Genomic DNA, 20084 nt, shown 5'->3' with positions numbered 1-20084 from the left:
ACCCCACCCTCCCGGCCGTTCTTTCCGGCTGAAGGAGCAGGCAGCAGGCGCTAGGACCTGTGACAGCAGAGCCGGCCACGCCAGAAACCAGGCCAGCGAAGTCCCTCTGGGGGCCCTGGGGGAGAGTAACGCTACTAACCTGGCTTCTTGTCAATGCCTAGAAAGCCACGCCACCAGGCACGTTTCTTTGTTTTTTCTTCTGACTGACTCTTGTTTTCTTACTGGTGGGGACCTATTGCTCATGGGAAGAAAACAACATTGTCCTTATTTTGTGACTTATGGCAACTATCGTTTTGCAAGGAAGCCCTTTCTCTCCTGCCCTGCCTCTGAGCTTAAACCCGGCTACAGCGACTGTTTTTTTATGGGAGTAGCTCAAGCATCTTTTGGAGGAATGTTATTCCCAAGGGTGCCACAACTCCAGGGCACTAGTGGTCAGCACTGCTGCATGGCCCTGCAACCCTGGGCCCCCGCCGGCTCTGACAGAGATGACCAGCACCTTAGTGGCCAGAATAAGTCTGGAAACGATAGGAATGCTGTCTGTTTCATAAACAACCACATCCAAAAGGTTTATTCCTGTATCACAAACCCCACCAACCAAACTCCCAAGTCACTTTTTATTAAGCTGTTATCAAATCACCCACATAAATACATATAATAAATACAAAAAAGAAAGGATTTTTTAAAAAGTCTTTGGTATATGGAGCTTTCTCCCCTTCCTATTTCCCTCCTCCTTCCCTGGCTTCCAAGAACATTTCTTGACTGTTCACATCGTTTCCTTGGATACAAAAATAGCCCAGAAGTCAACTTTGTGCTGGAACCACTGCTGGGGCCCACAGTCCCGCAGGGGCGCAGCGCCCTGGCCTGACAGCGCCCCGGGGAGGCCGGGCCGGGACTCACACGTAGTCGTTCAGCCGGTACCCGCTATAGGAGGCCGAGGTCGCCGAGGGGGCCCGGTTGTCCTTGTAGGCGGCTGGCGGCCGGTACTCGGGCGCGGCGGCGGCGGTGGCGGTGGTGGTGGCGGCCCTGCGCTGGGCCGCCGGGTAGGGCCGGTAGGGCGCCTCGTCCTGGCACGACAGGCAGAGCAAGGTGCCGCCGATGAGCGACAGCGACGAGGAGATGAAGCCGAGGTACAGGGCCTGGCCGAGCTCGAACTTCATGCCGCTGGGCAGCAGCGGGTTGTAGAAGTTCTGCACCACGTCGTTGGTGGTCCAGGAGACGGCCACCATGCAGAGGAGGCCGGCCAGGATGAAGAGCGCGCCGCCCAGCGCGGCGAACGTGGCCTTGGCGGCCGTGCCCTTGGCGCAGCGCGTGCACTTCATGCCCACGACGGCCGCGGCGCACGCGGCGCCCGACAGCAGGCAGGAGATGACCATGAGCGCGCGCGCCGCCTGCAGGTCGCGCGGCAGCGCCAGCAGGGAGCGGTAGATCTGGCACTGGTAGATGCCCGTGCTGTGCCACACGCACTCCATCCACAGTCCCTTCAGGTAGGACACGGCCGTCAGGATGTTGGTGCCCACGTGCGCCGTGCGCCGCCAGTGCGGCAGGATGGTGGTGATGAGCGTGCCCACCATGCCCAGGAAGCTGAGCAGGAAGCCCAGCAGCTGCACCGCCGTGCTGGCCATGGCCCGCCACCTGCTAGGCCAGCCAGGTGGCTGCCTGTGCCCCGGGGACCGCGCTCCTCAGGCGCTGGCGGGAGGCCTAATGAAGCCGGAGAGGCGGGGGCGGGGAGAGAAAGGAAACGGGTTAAAGATTATCTCGATGCACTTATTTCTGTCCCTGAAAGCGAATTTTCAATAGGTGGTTGGTATGACAATTAGCATAGTCTAAGAAATCGTTCCTGAGAATCCACCGGGTGGGAGTGTAAGCTGCCCTCCCTGGAAGCTGCAGGGATGACAGCAGGAATCTGACCTCAGTGAAGGGCGCTCCCGAGCCCCCATTCTTGGATTCTCCGAGCACTGACCCTGCCACCTGTGGGAAGTTCTGCCTCATGTCTACCCTCAAGCCCGTCGGCGGCATTTAAATCTCAGGTCCTGTGTTCCACCAGTAATCAGTAAGAACAGTTGTTAAACCAGCAAACGTGACTCACACCTTGGACTGACAAGTGCTAAGGTGTGTGCTGGTTGCCACTGAGAAAGTAGCCTTGGGCTGTCATCAGGATGATGTGTTTTCTGAAGTGGGTGACTTCCCCACCCAGGGGCTCCACCAGGAACAGGTTGGGCTTCACAGGCGAGTTAGACACTGTCTTCAGAATGACAGAGCTGGACGTGACCTAGAGATTGCTAGATTGCTAACTGATGCTGGCGACAGAAATTACCAAGGTCACCAGCTTCTTAGGAGCTGCAGCCAGGACAGAGGCCAGCGTCCCTCACCTCTGGCACAGGCCTCCGTTCACGCCACGCTCTCCCATACCCCCCAGCCTGTGATGAGTGAGGACCTTCAGAAGGTGGCTTTGCTGTAAAACAGAGACTGCCACCTGGCTGTCAGAGATACGGGAATGTGGAGCCATTTCAAAGGTTTTCAAAAAATTCTAAGCATAGCAAAATCAAGAACACTTCTTGGGGGTAAGGGGATGGCACCTATGTAGTACCAGGTGTAGAGGGGACACTCGGGACGTATTGAAGGAAGGAAGGAAGGGGGAGAAGAGATGAAAGGAGGACAGGAGGGAAGGAGGATGGGTGAAAGGAAGAAATGAAGGCAGGGAGGAAGGGGCAGTGGGAATCTCCCAGTGGACGCCACTAGCTCTTTTCCCCTGTCTGGGGCCAGGTAACCAGCAATGACAGAGAATCAGGAGTCCTGGGCCCTGGCAGTGCCCTCACTCCTGGGCAACTTGGGGCTTCTCTCTGGGGTTCAACTTCCTTTTTTAAAATTATTTTTAAATTGATTTTTTTTTTTTTTTGAGACAGAGTCTCACTCTGTCGCCCAGACTGGAGGGCAGTGGCGTCATCATAGCTCGCTGCAACCTCAAACTCCTGGCTCAAGCCTCCTGCCTCAGCCTCCCAAGTAGCTGGGACTACAGGTGTGCACCACCTCACCTGGCTAATTTTTCTATTTTTTTGTAGAGACACGGGTCTCACCCTTGCTCAGGCTGGTCTTGAATTCTTGGGCTCAAATGATCCTCCTGCCTCAGCCTCCCAAAGTACTAGGATTACAGGCATGAACCATTGCACCTTTTTAAAATGAGGGAGCCAGACTTTGCTCACGGCCCTAAAGGGATTTCTTGTTCTGACAGGAGGAAAGGGAAGCATCTCTACTGACGATGTCACTTCAGTGTCCCCAAACTGGCAAGAATTCAGTAGGCAAAACCTGTTTCTTTCTTCTTCCTCAGAGCAGAGGAATGTGCTGCATTTAAGCAGCGGTGAGACTGCAGGCTGGGAGAGAGGGGCTGCAGGGCATCTCCTAGGTGACAGTGACATGTGCTGGCCAGGGGCCATCTGTGGGGTTCCATAGCCCTCTTGGCTTTAATCCTGGGATGTTAAGGAATCCCCTACTAGATGTAAATCAGTTTGTTCCCAACAACCTAATGAGGCAGTGGATGTTACCATCCCTGTTTTATGCATGGGGAAACCAGGGATGTGCAGGGGTGACAGTTCTGTGCCTGGACCGGCGAGTATTGTCCTTGGTTTCATTCCTCCTTTACACACTCCCTGCCTCAACTAAATAGGACCAAAATTAGCATGAGGGCTTCAGGTGGGATCAGCAACAGGTTCTGGAGAGCAGAATGTCCTTCCCAAAGATGTCCCAAGAGTGACCAAGAGTGGCCTTGGTCTTTATGCAGTGGTTTAGGTAGCCAGGGTGACCACCCGTCTTGCTTTGCTGGGGACTGAGGAGTTGCCCAGGACACGGGACTTTCAGTGCTAAAACCGGGACAGTTCTGAGCAAAGCAGGACTGCTGGTCCCTGCAAGCATCCAGATCAACGAAGAGCCTCTGAGATGCCTCCTGGCCCTACCTCCAGGCCGCCAGCCACGCAGGCTGTCCCTGGTCTGTGCATTCAGCGCTTCTCACAGCTTTCACTTGTCAAGGTCAGTCATTAAGTCTACTGATCCTAAAGAATGTGGCATAAAAACTAAGCCTGGTTTGACCCTGTTAGGCAAGGCAAGTGGACCAGAAGTTTATTAGAGGTCTAAATATTTATGGAGAGCAATGATGGCTAATTTTAGAAACTATTAGGTTGCTATTTTTAAACTTGTGCGATACAGATTTGCTAATTTAAGGAGTGTTAATGAGCCCCCAACTCCCAGAGGAGAGCTCCCCACTCCTTTCCCCTGTGGTTACCAGCAGCTGCTACTGGCGTTAGGTAATAATTCAACTTCCCAGCAACCACTTTTCACTTTGGGACCATTTGTTGGAAAAACAACTTTAACTGAATGCATCTCCCTGGAAACCACATAAAACCCTTCCCTGATGCTCTGGAAGGGCCCCACCCTGCAGGGCTGTTTGCATAGGAAGGAACTTGTTCCCAGCCTGACCTCGCGGGAGGACAAGGGTGTGCAGGGCCGAACTGGCCGTTCACCTAAGAGCTACCCTTTTCCTGCAGATGCATGTGTGCACGTGGGAACATCTGCTTGAGAGATACGAGTCCAAAACAAATACGATTCCAAGCGCCAAGTTCCAAAAAGACCTTGACAGGCTGGGTGGGCTGGGCAGAGGCTAACAAGATGACATGTTCCAGGAATAAATGTTGGGTCTTGCACTTGGGTTCACAAAGCCCAAAACAGCGCAGCCCTGGGTGGGTAGCATGTGGCTTAGCAGCATGCATGAGCCGATTGAGGGTGGGGTTTCCCGGTGAGTCTTGGAATGCTGCATTTGCAGGATGTCGTGTGTTGAGGACATAAATGTCAAGTATACTTGAGAACAGCTGGGTGACTAGGACTTCTCAACGCTCGCAATATGCAAATGTGCATTGTGACCCTGCCAGAAAAGGTCTCATGTGCAGCATCTGCTAAACTTATTTGACTAGAGACATCTCCCCACCCCTTTTTCCAAAGGAGAACAACTTGCAGTGACATCACTTTGGCAAAATCACTTGGACTTAGAGTCCCTGGAAAGTTTACTGGAGGCAATGGTGAGATAGCGTTGCTAAAAAAAAAAAAGAAGATAATTTGATTTTCAGAATCCTTGCTTAGTCCCCAGCGGAGAGTACCAGAAACACGGGGCTGTAAAGTGCCGTGACAGTCTGTGACGGGCAGTTGTGGAGACACCACAGCCGCTGTCAGACCCTCAAACAGGCTCTGGTTTTAGGAGCAGCAGCTCTGAAGGGTGAGGGTTTTCATTTTTCCATGTAAACTTTAATGTTGTCTCTTTCCTTTATTGTCTATGAGCTCCATTTTCTTTTAAAGAAATTTAAAAAAAGAACAACTAAAGGCGGGAACCTATGGCACACAGTGGGGTTCCCTTGACTTGTTCACCTCCCAGCCTGCCTGCACCCCAGCTGTGTCAACACTGGAGTTTTGGCTCCAAATTAAGTGTCATTTCAACAGCGGTGGCCAGTGTGGAAGCCTGGCCGGGAGTAAGGGGTAGATGTGTCGTCTGCCAGTCCTGGCTCCTGTGTCTTGACTGGCCGGAGTCCTTCCCTGTTTCCTTCTTCGCCCCGTCCGTCTCCTGAAACCCTTTCTCCGACCCCGCAGGGTCTGTGCACCGGCCTCCTCCCACCCAGGCGTGTTGGAGGGCTGCAGGGGCGGGTCAGTAAATGTCTCACCTTTGGTTACCTGCGGCTGTCACTGCACGCCTAGCAGAGTCAGCTGTGCTATGACACTTTCCTACGCACACACATCGCTGCCTGGGCCTTTCCCACGCACACTGGGGAAGGAAATGTCAGCCCCAGATGGGTGAAGTGCAGGCCGTAGGCGGGGAGGTGGGCCTGAGCCAGGTGTGGTGGAAGTTTCTTTACCCAGAACCACCCGGGCTCTGCTGTCCAAGTGGAGAGTTGGAGGGTTTGGCCATTTGTGCCTCATCTCTGCTTTTCCTGCCGTGTCGTCTGAGTGGAGTTAGAGCTGTTTGGGAGAGAGCCATCGTACATGTGTCTGCCCCCAAATGCTCTTGGCATGGTATTGAGTATAGAGATAGCTTAAACTCGATTTGCTTCCTATAACTTTATTGGGGAAAAATGAAGAGCTGCCTTTAAATGAACTCAGTCATTGGCCCTTGGAAGTTGCTTCAACTTTGATGTTCAGCAATTTGAGGAAATGTCTGGTTCAAAATCCTATACGTCCTCCCTGTCCCCTCAACCGAATGGCCTCTCCGTTATTGTTTAGCTATCTCAAAGTGCTCGAATTGGGGAGGTAAGAATAGACTCAAGGGAGATTTGTATTCTTCTAAATGAGATGTATTAGCAAAACTACCCAACACGAGAAAAGAAAATAACTTCTGTGCTCTTATACATCTAAATGACATAACTTCAACTAGTATTTCCTAAGGACGTGTTGGACACTGTGTTTTTTATTAATGCACCCAGCAAATGAACCTCTTTCCTAGAAGCTTAGATATACTTCGGAGGTGCTATTCTAGCACATCTCTTACACAAATATATACGAATTATGAGAAAGCAATCAAGTAATACCTTGGAAAAACCATTTGATATTCATTTGAGATGGGCCGTACTGTGGATTTTTGGCTTTAAAAATGAAGTTTCCTTCCTTGCTATTCCAAACTCTCTGTAACTTTACTTGGGTTATTTTTCAGACTGGCAGGCTGCTATAGTTTAAATTTATGAGGACTTTCTATGCCATTCACATATGGCCTTTCATGCAGTCTTCCCAGAAAAGGCAGAGACAGGAAAATTATATGACTAGAACTTATTACTATCATGCTAATTAGTGCTTGCTATTGTTATTGAGGAAAACCAGTGTGAAATATCTTACCCAAATAGTACAGAAATGACAAGTTCTAGATTAAATTTCCTCCCTCTTTTTTGGATGACTAAAGAAAAATCTATTTTTCATAACAAGAATTGGTTTGGGTCAAAGTTCATGTTAACACAAATGAAAACCATGGTATGTGGTTAAACGCTTGCACAGGTCATTTTCAATTCAGTAAGATTGAGCCATCTATTAATTTACTGAATATTACAAACTGAGGTCACCATGACCACAAGAATTCTAGACCCTTTCCCAGGAGGCATTCTCTCTCAGCTCACCAAATTTCATTAGAATTCATTAAAAGTGAAATAGATCAACATTTTAAAATGAAATGATTGAATTTCATTTAGTAAAATACATTGCTGCCTTTTCATGGCTGTTTCTCCCTGACAAGATAGGTGTGTAGGTTTGCCAAGTTGCACCTTTTCAAGGTAGAGGTGACTAAAAACCTGCCACGTAAGAAAAAAATATTGGAAAAGTAAAAAAAAAAAAAAAACCCAGATAGACATATTTTCTAAAGACTTAAATGGTTATTAGATGACTAATTGTTAAGTGTTCTGTGGGAGAGCTTTATATGTGGGAAGCTATGGATTGAATTGTGTCCCCCCAAAGAGATAGGTTGAAGTCCTCACCCAGGGGACCTCAGAGTGTGACCTTATTTGGAAACAGTGTCACTCACTGTAAACGTAATTAGTTAAGATGAAGTCACACTGGAGTGGGGTGGGGCCCTAAACCGATAAGTCTGGTGTCCTTATAAGATGGCCACGTGAAGACAGAGAGGTGCAGGACAGCACACGTGAAGAGGGAGGCGGGGGTGGAGTGACGCGTCTATAAGCCAACGAACGCCAAGGATGCTGGCAGCCGCTGGGAGAGAGGCCTGGAACAGATTCCCCCTCAGAGCCCTCAGAAGAAACCAACCCTGCTGACACCTCGATTTCAGGCCTCCAGAACTGTGACGGAATAAATTTCTGTTGTTTTGAGCCACCCAGTTTGTGGCACTTTGCTGTGGCAGCCCCGGGAACCTTCCACAGTGACCTAGCTGAACGCGGCACAGAGAGTTTTAGAAAACACCACGCGTGTCTGCATAGGAGAAGTGGATTCCCTTCCAGAACAGGCATGTTTTCTGGTGGTTTCACTTTTGTCATTGAAAAAAAACAAAGCAGTGGTTAGCTTCATGTCCCAGAGTGTGGAGGACAAAATCCAAGGGACAGGTCGAGGACATGGAGAAGGAAACATCTAGAATGCCCCCCATAGATCTGAAGTGCAAACACTGTCTGCAGTAAGTAACCCCGACAGTAATCAAATGACCCAGCTTCTCCAGATTTAAAAAACGTGTGAATGCACTTAGCCCACAAAGAGTGTGCAGGGCTCATTGCTGTAGTTTGCATGCGGTGGGCTGGGGCTGCACCCAGATTGGTGACTGAGCTTTTCACTCTGGTTGTCTGGTTCTTAAATTCTTAAACCAACATGCCTTGGTTTCATAGATCATAAAAACCCAAATTTGGGGTGCAGGCCAGGTTGGGATAAGGGGACTCAGAAGGCCAGAGAGGCTTTACCTTGGAAATCCAGGGGAGCTCAGGGGGGCCTCACTCTACTGAGGACTTACATTGAACAGAAAAAAAAGAACCCCCAAAACGAGCAATAGGAGGACATTGTCACAGCTGGGCTGGAAACCTCCATGAATAAGACAACTATTCTGTGAATTTTGTAAGTCTCTGAAAGGTCTTTATTTGAGCATTGAACTGGGAATATATTACAGTGGTTAAAATGTGGTGTCAAATGAAAACATAAGGCTAAGATTTACTAATGCTAAACAAAACAATGTGGGACATGATGTTTCAAGGTCATTCTCGGTGCTAGAACAACTGGATGGCCACATGCAGAAGAATGAAACAGGATCCATATCTCTCACACTCACAAAAAATAATTCAAGATGAATAAAAGACATAAATGTCATGCATGAAACCATAAGAATTCTGGAAGAAAATGTTGGAAAAACTCTTCTAGATATTGGCCTACGCAAAGAATTTATGAAGAAGACCCCAATGATGATCACAGCAACAACAAAAATAAATAAATGGGACTTCATTAAATTAAAAGGCTCCTGTACAGCCAAGGAAATAATCAACAAAACAAATAGACAACCTGCAGAATGGGAGAAAATATTTACAAGCTATACATCTAATAAAGGGCTAATAACCAGAATCTACAAAGAACTCAAGCAAACCAGCAAGAAAAAAAATCAAACAGCCTTGTTAAAAAGTGGCCAAAGGACATGAACAGAAGTTTTTCAAAAGAAGATAGACTGATGGCCAATAAACACATGAAAAAATGCTCAATGTCAGTAACCATCAGGGAAATGCAAGTTAAAACCACAACGTGACATCACCTTAACCCAGTTAGCATGACTTTTATGTCCAAAAGCAATAGACACTGGTTTTAATTTTTTGTAGATTCTGGGTGTCACTATGTTGCCCAGGCTGGTGTCAGCATTTACTTAATTCTTAAACAAATCACAGTGTTCATGCTGTCGTACTTATTTACAGATGGGGAAATTGAGGCTTAGGGAGGTTAAGTGGTGTGTCCAAGGTCACATCCAGGCTGAATCAGGGAGACCAACTAGGAGGCTCCTGTGATCATCCAGGTCTGAGATGCTGAGAGTCTGGGCACGGTAGTGATGATGAAGGTGAGTGCTAAGAAGAGGTCAGTTTCTAGATACATTTGGAAGGCTAGGCCAGCAGGATTGGCTGATGGTTTAGCTATAGGGTGTGACAGAGAGGTGCCCAAGGGTACCTGTCTTGGGCAACTGGAAGAATGGAGTTGCCATTTACTGAAAGAGTGAAGAGGATGGGAGGTGTGAGGGTCTGGGTTTGGAGGGTGATGGTCAATTTTATGTGTCAACTTGGCTGGGCTATAGGTTGCACAGATATGTGGTTAAACATTATTCATTGTGTTTTTCTGAGGTTAGTTTTAGATAAGATTAATATTTATTTATTTATTTATTTATTCATTCTATTTTTTGAGACAGAGTCTCACTCTGTTGCCTGGGCTAGAGTGCTGTGGCATCAGCCTAGCTCACAGCAACCTCAAACACCTGGGCTCAAGCGATCCTCCTGCCTCAGCCTCCCAGGTAGCTGGGACTTACAGGCATGCGCCACCATGCCCGGCTAATTTTTTCTATATATTTTTAGTTTTCCAGCTAATTTCTTTCTGTTTTTCTTTTAGTAGAGACAGGGTCTTGCTCTTGCTCAGGCTGGTCTCAAACTCCTAAGCTCAAACGATTTTCCCACCTAGGCCTCCCAGAGTGCTAGGATTAAAGGCATGAGCCACTGTGCCCAGCCAAAATTAATATTTAAATCAGTAGACTTTAAGTAAAGCAGATTGCCCTCCCTAATGTGGGTGGGCCTCACCCAATCAGTTGAAGGCCTGAATAGAATGGAAAGGCTTAGTTTTAGCTCAGGCTGCCATAACAAAATACCATAGACCTGGTGGCTTAAGCTACCTCACAATTCTGGAGGCTGAAAAATCCAAGATCAAGGTTCTGGCTGATTTTTTTTTTTTTTTTTTTGGAGACAGAGTCTCGCTTTGTTGCCCAGGCTAGAGTGAGTGCCATGGCGTCAGCCTAGCTCACAGCAACCTCAAACTCCTGGGCTCAAGCAATCCTGCTGCCTCAGCCTCCCAAGTAGCTACAGGCATGTGCCACCATGCCCAGCTCATTTTTTCTATATATATAGTTGGCCAATTAATTTCTTTCTATTTATAGTAGAGACGGGATCTCACTCTTGCTCAGGCTGGTTTCGAACTCCTGAGCTCGGAGCAATCTGCCCGCCTCGGCCTCCCAGAGTGCTAGGATGACAGGCGTGAGCCACTGCGCCCAGCGGTTCTGGCTGATTTGATTCCTGGTAAGGACGCATGTGACCTCATCTTTATATGTACACAGAAAGAAATCTTTCTCTTTTCCTTTTCTTATAAAGCCACTAATCCCATCATGAAGGCCTCACCCTCACGACCTCATCTAACCCTAACTACCTCCCAAAGGCCCCATCTGCAAATACTATTAATATTATATTGGGAGCTAGGGCTTCCACTTATGAATTTTGGGAGGATACAAATATTGAGTCCATAACATCCATCCTCCCCTGAGAAAGAAAGGTTTCTCCAGCGGATTGGCTTTGGGCTTTATTTGCAACATCAGCCCTCCCCAGTTCTACAGCAGACTGCCTTCCCACTGGGGCCCCAGCCTCGTATCTCCGGGGCCCCCGGCCTGCTGGCCCACCCTGCGGATTTTGGAGTTGCCAGTCCCCATAATCGTGTGAGCCAATTCCTCCTAACAAGTCTCTTTCTCTAACTATGCACAGCCTATTGGCTCTGCTTCTCTGGAGGAGCCTGACGAATGCAGAGGATGCTGGGCAGACAAGAGGAGTTTTGTTCTGGACGTGTTGGTGTGGAGGTGACTGTCCCCACCCCGCTGGGGGTGACCACAGCTGGATAAGTGAGTGCAGAGTTCAGGGACTCCATAGCACGGAGATGGGGTTGGAAGCCGAGAAACTGGATGGAGGCAAGGCCCCCAGGGGGTGAGTGTGGACAGAGAAGAGCAGGGGCTGAGGGCTGACACAGGAGCCCTCCCGCGCCGCAGACGGGGCCCGAGGAGGAGGCAGCGGTGGCGTATAAGGCATGGCCAGGAGCTAGGAGTGAACCCAGAGGAGGCTGGTGGGTGAGGACGGGGCTCCACATTGGAGACGGCAAGTGATCAGATGAATCGAGTCATCCGAGCATTGAGAAAGGGCCGTTGGATTTAGCCACCTGCAGGAAACTGGAGACTTGGATGAGTGCGGTTTTGATCGAGAGATTGGAATGGGCTCAAGAGAGAATAGGGACAGAGGGACGGGAACAGAATGAGCCCAGGGAAATCTTTCAAGGACCTGGACCATCAAAGGGAACCAGGAAATGAGGCAACGGTTGTAGGACAGGGTCCAGGGCCTGTAGAATTCAGGTTATCTGTCGACTCGGATAGGAGAAAAAAAAATAACATCTTTTATTTCACTGACAACTAGCATTTCCTCAACCACGAGCGAGCGCAGGCAGCCACCCCTCAACAGTTTGACTGGCGCCTGTGACTTAACCAGCAATAGAAATCACCGGCGGTTTGCATCACACTGCGGGTGGGGCAGATACCCAGAAAGAGCGTTTGCCATCATCACTATTTCAAATGGTGGCCACGAGACCCCTGCTAGGTCTCGTCATGTGACGCATTAATATGGCAGCCCACACGTTCCTATGGACAGATTGCTTTAAAACAGTTTGGGGACTGTATTTCAATATAATGGGCTTCCCTCCTCATCCTGTATACTGTTTTATACATTTGAAAGCATTGTGCTGAGAAGAGACACACAGACTTCACCAGATTCGCCAAAGGAATCCAAGGCAGAACAAATAACCCCCCCAAACAATGAAGCCAAAATAGTTAGGACCCTCTGCCAGTGGGTGTGTTTTGTTTTGTTGTTGTTTTGAAGATGACCTTGAAGCATGTTTGTTGTTGCCTTTGGAAATGATCTGGCGAGAAGGGACGCACTGACGATGTTGCAGAGATGTCCCTGAGTAGGGCAGTAGGGCCCTGGTGCCCACGTGGCAAGACCAGCCCAGACCGGAGGGCGCACTGCTTATTCCAGAATGGGCAGCGGGTGGGTGTAGGGGCCTGGGGCCGTGGGCACTAGTGGATGTTCTCAGATTGCTCCATTTTCTCAGAGAAATGGGAAGCAAGACAGTGTCTTGAGGAAGACAGGAGGAGGTGCTGGAGATTTGAGCGCAGGGGAGCGGGCCACGGTCACCCAGGAGAATGAGGGCAGAACCGGACGAGGATAAGTGGGCCAGGGCTGGTCAGCGCCCAGTGCCACGTGGGCAAATGGTCCTGCCGATTCCCCGACACCACCTGGCCAGACGGCCTTCTCCAGTGCTGGCGGCTGCTCCGCACGGGGGCCCCGGGGGACAGGGGGCTGGACTGGACTCAGTGGGGGCTTCTCTAAAGGAAAATGAAGGCAGAGGGGCAAGGGAAATGAGCATTTGCACGAAGGAGTGAGTGCAAAGCTGGGCAGGAGAGAAATGAGGACAGAAAGGGGGTGAGGATGGAGCTCAGATGGGGGGATCAGGGACGGCAGGTTCCAGGAGGCTGGAGGACACTGGGCCACATCCCGGAAGCAGTGAGCTGCAAGACAGGAGATGGTGTGGCCGGGAGGCTGACAGCAAGTGCAGAGCGAGACTGTGCCTGGGCAGGACCCCAGGAGGTGGGAGAAAGCCGGGGAGGAGAGGAGTGGGGCAGGGACCACCGGGAAGTGCTCAGGACAACTCACCACCCAGCCGATTCACCCATCGTGGGAGAGGTCACGTTTCCCTGACTATCAGTAGGGGAAAGAGAATCGGGCTAGAAAGAGAAACAGAGGCACGCATGCCCCCCAAGTCCTCTCCCCGCTTATGCGGGAACAATGATCTTAACTCCCGGCCTCAGTCTTTGTCCTGCCTTCATGTCTTCGCTGGCAGGACTGCCACGTGGATCGCGTCTGGCTCCCAGAACTTAGCCTTCCACGCCTGTTGTCGCACACCACCCACCGACACCCTGAGGGAGAACGGTAGCTTTCCACTGTGAGGACAGGGTTTGGGACAGTCCTGGGGGCCTGGAGGTTACACCTGCGCTGAGCAGAGAAAGGCAGGTGTCACGTAACTCACACGTGCGCCCCCAGGTGGCTGGACAGAGGAAATCAGTTGCAGTTCTGCTTCCTTGCTTTTCTGTTCTCCTTTTTCAGGCACCCTTGTGGGTCGACCGCATGGGAAGAGCCCTCCCAGCCTGGGGGCTCCTCTGCTCTGGTTTCGCCCCTCAGCTCTGTGCACTCCAGAAACGTAACCTGAATCACAGACTTCCCACTTTATTTTATTTTTATTTATTTATTTATTTTTGAGACAGAGTCTCGCTTTGTTGCCCAGGCTAGAGTGAGTGCCGTGGCGTCAGCCTAGCTCGCAGCAACCTCAAACTCCTGGGCTCAAGCAATCCTCCTGCCTCAGCCTCCCTAATAGCTGGGACTACAGGCATGCACCACCATGCCCGGCTAATTTTTTCTATATATATTAGTTGGCCAATTAATTTCTATTTATAGTAGAGATGGGGTCTCGCTCTTGCTCAGGCTGGTTTCGAACTCCTGACCTGGAGCAATCCGCCCACCTCGGCCTCCCAGAGTGCTAGGATTACAGGCCACCGCGCCCGGCCGACCCCAGAGAGCTTTAAACAGATCCCGACGTGCTGGTCGTCCCCAGAGAGTCAGATTCATGGATTGGGGTGGGGTCCTCAAGTGGGAACTTCTGAGCCCCCCTCCCCCACCGGGTGATTGGGGTGGGCAGACAGGGTTGAGAAGCACGGTCTGAATTGATGGGACTTTTAAAGGTCCTATCAGGAGATTTAGAGTTTGAAACTCTTTAGCAAAGAGTTACAGTGCAAATGTCTGTTCTCTGGGCCGGCCTGCTGACTGTGGGCTCTCTCGGGGCTCTCCTGAGATGGGGACAATTGTGCCCCGCCTGTCCCCTGAAAATTGTCTGATCCACCCTAGCTTTGGCTCTCGCATTTCCTGCCTCTGAGACCCTCTTCTCCGCCTACGGTCTTACCTGTGCTCTTCCCCTTCTTTGACTCTGCACCCCCAGCTACCCCAGCTAGAAAGGGTTCGTTTCCTCATTACTTCCCTGTCGACCCCCTCCCGCCCTCCTAGCGCCCAGTGGAAACCTGTCTTGCCACCGAGTCCTGGTCCTGGACCCCAGCCCCTTGTGAGCACTCAGCCTCCCTCATGTGTTAATTAGTCTTGGCTGAGAGGTTACCCACAGACATTTACATTTTCACAAATGACCACTGAAAAGAAAACTCCTCCTGGCTCTGTCCCCAAAGAACAATCACAGTGGTAAGAATGTGACTGCATCAGTCCTGGGGGAAACCGGGGATACTTTGATGTTTGTATTTTTAAAACGTTTAAGAAGTTTAGAATGAATTGGAACTCATTAAGTGGGTTGGGGTGAGGTTTCAGATGGCGGAAGTCCTCCTGAAAGCAGAGGCCTTGCCAGTAAAGCAGCGCACAGCGGTTGCTGCTTCGCCTTCAGACGCAGGTACACGGTGGCCAGGTTACAGGCGTCCCCTGCAGAGCGCTGGGCGCTGTAGGCTACCTTTGCCTGCGCTCAGGGCTGGCTACGTAATTTGCAGAACCCAGCGCAAAGTGCAAATGCAAGGCCCCTTGTTCCAAAATTATGAAGGATTTTACAGTGGTGGCCACATCGAAATAACCAAGTGCCGAGTCCTTCTGAGCGCGGGGCCCTGAGTGAAGCTGGCCCTGCCTGTTACGGGCACACCAGGAACTGGACACTGGGATTTCCCTGCCTTATTCCCATGAGGACGTCTTGTTAGGATGTGGGAAGGAACAGGGGACTCTCTCGCAGTGTTCAGTAGAATGCAAAAATACGGTTGCCTATGTTTATTTTTTCTTCATTTGAGTGCAGCCCAGACGCCTCTGTGAATATCTGCTAAGGAGGAGCCTTCTAGACTCAAAGCCCTTGCTGGTCTCCTGTGCGCAGGAGTGGCTGCCGGTGGGAACGGGCCTGGCGTCCCACACCTCGGCTTTCCTTTCTCTCTTGCTCCAGGTGCACGTGTGCGCTTCTACCGTGTTTCCCTCAAAATAAGACCTACCCGTAAAATAAGCCCTAGAAGGATTTCTAAGCATTTTCGAGATATAAGCCCTACCCCGAAAATAAGACCTAGTGACGGGCGTGGCCACGCAGCGCATCTGCACAACCCGTGCATCTCGACTTGGGTCGGTAAAGAAGACGAGCAGCCCTCCTCATCTGCCCCATGAGAGCTCTCTTGCTCCACATGAGAGATTTGGGGCCGATGGTTCTAAAGGAAATAGAGTCACAAGAAATTCAGGGTGGAATTCGGGGTTTGGAGAGTGATGACGATGTTCCAGAAGAAGATGACTTAACTATATTTGAATAAATGTGGATTGCTGTACCGTACTTAAAAAAAAAAATAACACATCCCCTGAAAATAAGCCCTAGGGTGTCTTCTTGAGGAAAAATAAGTATAAGACCCTGTCTTATTTTTGGGGAAACATGGTAAGTCTAGAGGCGGACAGCCGCTTCTGGGTGGCTGCTTCTCAGCCCATGAGACTCAGATCAAAGCCTCCCGGACCCTGGCCGGTCCCCCGCCTGCCCTGCGAGTGAAGTAGATGAGGTGAGTGAATGAGTCTCAGCTCCTCCCGTCTCTGTTTTTAGAGTCACCCGACAGGGAGCGATGAGGGGGCTCTCGGCTCAGGCCCCGGGGCCCTCTCAGCAAGTGGCCCACCGTGGAAAATGCCCTGCACGATGTTGCTGTCGGCCGCCCAGAGAAAAGCCCGTGGCCCTGGCAGCCGCTCGTCCTGCACACAGAGTGAGGACCATGCAGATCGGCTGGAAGGGGGAGTGTTTGAGTTTGAAAGCGCCAAGAATCACGCCTGCACTGGCAAGTCTGGCTGTCTGCATTTTCAAAAGACACTGGTACAAGCCTTAAAAACAGACCTTTAGACTCCTTATTCTGTGTAACGGAAGATCTTTTCTGAAATAAACAAGAAAATGATTTTTTTTTTTTTTTTTTAGAGACAGGGTCTTGCATGATCATAGCTCATTGCAGCCTCAAACTGCTGGGCTCAAGGGCTCCTCCTGCCTCAGCCTCCCAAATAGCTGGTATTACAGGCACACGCCACCGCACTCAGATAATTTTTAAATTTGTTCGTAGAGACAAGGTCTTGCCATGATGCCCAGGCTGGTCTTAAACTCCTGGCTTCAAGCAATCCTCTCACCTCTCCCAAAGTGCTGGGGTTAACAGGTGTGAGCCACTTCACCCAGCCAGAAAACGAGTTTTTAAAAACGTAAATGGACATACTCAATCTTTATCTAAAAAAACTAAGAGAAAACAGAGGAAATATTTTTTTTTTTTTGAGACAGAATCTCGCTTTCTTGCCTAGGCTAGAGTGAGTGCCGTGGCGTCAGCCTAGCTCACAGCAACCTCAAACTCCTGGGCTCAAGCGATCCTCCTACCTCAGCCTCCCGAGTAGCTGGGACTACAGGCACAAGCCACCATGCCCGGCTGATTTATATATGTATATATATATATTAGTTGGCCAATTAATTTCTTTCTATTTTTATGGTAGAGACGGGGTCTCGCTCAGGCTGGTTTTGAACTCCTGACCTTGCGCAATCCGCCCGCCTCGGCCTCCCAGAGTGCTAGGATTACAGGCGTGAGCTACTGCCACCGGCCTAGGAAATATTTATTAGTGCTATTTTTATAGCCCTGAAGAATCTGTTGCTCCCTTTTTATAGATATCGCTACAGCCTTAAGCATTGAGCCCATTATACAGATGAGTAAACAAAGCACAGTAAGCTGGAGATTTGCAAGTCAGATGGAGCCAGATAAGGACAGAGGCGCTGACTAATTGTGGATAGTGACTCATCTCGGAACAACTCCCTTCCAGAGCCGTCTGGAAGATGTTAAGATACGGTATATAAAAACCTACAAGCTTTTACAGGACAGCAGCAAATGCAAAGGATGTGCTACTGTTTTATCATCTTTACAGATAAGTCTGTCCGGACTCTGGTGAACCGACCGGCGACACAGGCTCGAGCGCTGTGCTGGGGGAATGCCACGATGGGGCTGTCCTCCTGTGTCCCAAGACTCCAAAACTAAGCCCAGTGATTAAGAGATTTTCGGCCTTGAAAAATGCAGGAATTGAATCCTTTGGTGGGAATGTACAGCCCAAAGCCAGCACCCCGAGTGGCTCCAGGGTTTGGGGACGCTCTCGGTGCACTAATCCAGGTTCCCTCCCTGCTTTGCGTGGAGCCCTCCCAGCAGGCGGGGCCCTCCCGCCCATCCCGGGAGGGGAAGACCTCAGCAGCTGTCGGGATGTGGGGCTCAGGTCGTCGGGGGATTAGCATACGTATCCCATGGCATAGGATTTCCCCTCTTTGGTGCCATTCTCCACCCTGATTAAGAAAGATCCATAACATTCCCGCCCCTCCTCCCGTGCGGATGTCCGGGGGAGGATAATGCTCCTGAGTCTGGAAACTGAACACTCCGCCCGCTCTTTGCAGAAAAGTGAGCGCCACACAGACAGAGGGGCAGTGAGGACGGGCTCCCCAAGCTGACGAGGTCTCAAAATGCTCAGAAGATTCGGTCCTCGCTCCCAAGCTGAGGCCCGGCAGGCGATGGAAGAGTTCTGCCCAAACACTCGGAACCGGATGCCTGTTAGGCGCCCGGCCGCCCTTGCACCAGCTGCTGAGGGTCCCCAGGGCCACCCAGGCCCAGCCTGCAGCTGCCTTTCCTGCAGGGGCCGCAATGACCCCTTCACCCGGAGCACGCTCTGACCCCCAGCTGCCCCCACACTCGACCCGAGGGGGCCTCCCAGCTTCGAGACAAATGACCGTCAGCCCCAGCCCCCGCCTGACACGCCCATAGCTTCACCCCAGACTCACATGCAGAGCACCTCGAGTCCCATCTGCCGGCCAGGTCCCTCGCCAGCCCGGGCTGCTCTGGAGCCTGGCTGGGCGCCAACTCCCGTGTGCACCGGGGACCCAGCAGGGCCACCGTCACCCTCCTGTCTTCCCTCTTGCACCGACTGGAAGCCTCTAGCCCAGAGCATGTGAGAGGAAATTGTCCAGATGGCAATTACAGTGCTCTCTGACGGTGGCCTGCGTGGGCACACGGGCTGTTGGTTGGAAGGTAATTCGCCCGTGGACGAGATGAGGCGGCTTGGCAGAGGCAGACATTCAAGACCAACCGGAAATGTCATGTCTGCACTTTGGAAAAAGAGTACATGGTACCTCTGCACACGGTCATCTCCCTAACACGCCCTCCAGCGACTCTCCGGGGCTGGTAGGATCAAGCCCTCTGTCCCCTGCCTGGCGCTCCCGGGCCTGTTGGCTGTTCACACTCGCTTCTCTGCGTCCTTGTTCACGGCTTCCTCAACCAACTGCCCAATCCCTGTGGATCACTAGAAACCCATCCTCTCCTGCTCCCTGACCACCTGGCTACAACAACTGTGTCCTCCTCTGAACTGTCCACCTGGCAGTTGTCCCCACCACGATTGGACTTTTCTCCTATTGAGCAACTCAGTGTCTCAACCTTCCAGCTTCCATGGGTCCTAGATGCTTGCGGGCCGATTCTGGTCAACGCATTTATTTATTTATTTATTTGCTACAGCTGCAGCGGTGGGAAGTCAGGTGATGCCTGCTGGGTGGAGCTGGGTGGGTCGAGGGGCACCGTGTGGAACAGGGACAATTCGCTACAAGTTGGAGATAAGAGACGCAGCAAAGCGGGGGTCCAGGACTGATGGAGGAAGGTGGCTCTCTCAGGAGGTCCAAGACGTTTGCGCCGAGGGCTGGGGAGAGGTCTGCTGGCAGGACAGCACCCGAGGGTGCAGGGAACTGGGCCATGGCTGAGAACATGCATTTCTAGCCCCTCCTCACCGATCCCATGGCAGCTGCTCAGGGCCCGGGCTGTGGTGTGTCATCCGAGGCATGAGTCCGTCTGTGGGGCAGAAAAGTCACAGCGAAGGAACTGTGGTGTGGGCAAATGCCCTGGGTGTGGACCAGAAGCCTGGGCCCAGCGTCCCTGGCGATGGGATGGTGATGGGCAGAGAGGGGGAGCACCCGGTGGCAGTGCTTGGTGCATGGCACAGGAGTTCAGGGTGTCTGTTAAATAGTATTGACTGTGGGTTTCTCTGCAGCCCACGTCTGCACAGCTTTTTTGGTCTCTTCTCCGGAAGTCACAGTCAGACAAAAACATGTTTGGTTCAGGGTCATTCATAGGCCCAGACCCTCTTAAATTTAGAGGCTTCCCACCTCTAAATGTACTATTTCACTATCTAAGCCAGGACACTTAAAACCGCAACAGAACTTTACCTGTCAACAGCCCGCACCCCACCCAGAGAATGTGTACAGCTGAAACGAGGTCGTTGAAGGAATGAACTGACCTGGAGATAGAAGAATTGCCTTTGCTGAGCAGCAATATTTTAGGAATATTGGGACATGCTAGGGAGACTAATATATATAGTAAAGTACACCCACATTATCTATAATTCTTTGCCAGAATTTTTTTTTTTTTGGAATTTTTTAAAAATAATTTTGCCTTTGGGATGCTTTGGCTCCAAGTCCTCCATTTAGCTTACAACTAACTG

General features: G+C 50.9%; 1 protein-coding gene and 1 long non-coding RNA gene across 2 annotated transcripts in view; one reads left to right on the top strand and one right to left on the bottom strand.

Moving 5' to 3' along the window:
- The window catches only part of LOC109730184 (uncharacterized), a 50944-nt gene that overhangs the window by 21564 nt on the left and 9296 nt on the right, over positions 1–20084 (top strand). Inside the window, exon 2 of the long non-coding RNA XR_012918184.1 lies at positions 10619–10757. This is a non-coding gene — a long non-coding RNA (uncharacterized LOC109730184). The remainder of the gene's footprint in view (positions 1–10618; positions 10758–20084) is intronic.
- Positions 541–19064, bottom strand: CLDN14 (claudin 14). The gene is made up of 2 exons (XM_012782915.3): positions 18382–19064; positions 541–1698 (listed from the first exon to the last, which is right to left on the bottom strand). The coding sequence occupies exon 2, from the start codon at positions 1620–1622 to the stop codon at positions 894–896; it is 729 nt and encodes a 242-aa protein (XP_012638369.2). The 5' UTR covers positions 1623–1698; positions 18382–19064; the 3' UTR covers positions 541–893.

Source organism: Microcebus murinus, chromosome 1, assembly GCF_040939455.1.
Source record: "Microcebus murinus isolate Inina chromosome 1, M.murinus_Inina_mat1.0, whole genome shotgun sequence".
Taxonomy (NCBI): domain Eukaryota; kingdom Metazoa; phylum Chordata; class Mammalia; order Primates; family Cheirogaleidae; genus Microcebus; species Microcebus murinus.
This window is presented reverse-complemented; position numbering and strand designations above follow the sequence as displayed.

Coding starts and splice junctions, on each gene's coding strand:
- CLDN14 (XM_012782915.3), bottom strand. CDS start 1,622: ATGGCCAGCACGGCGGTGCAGCTGCTGGGCTTCCTGCTCAGCTTCCTG.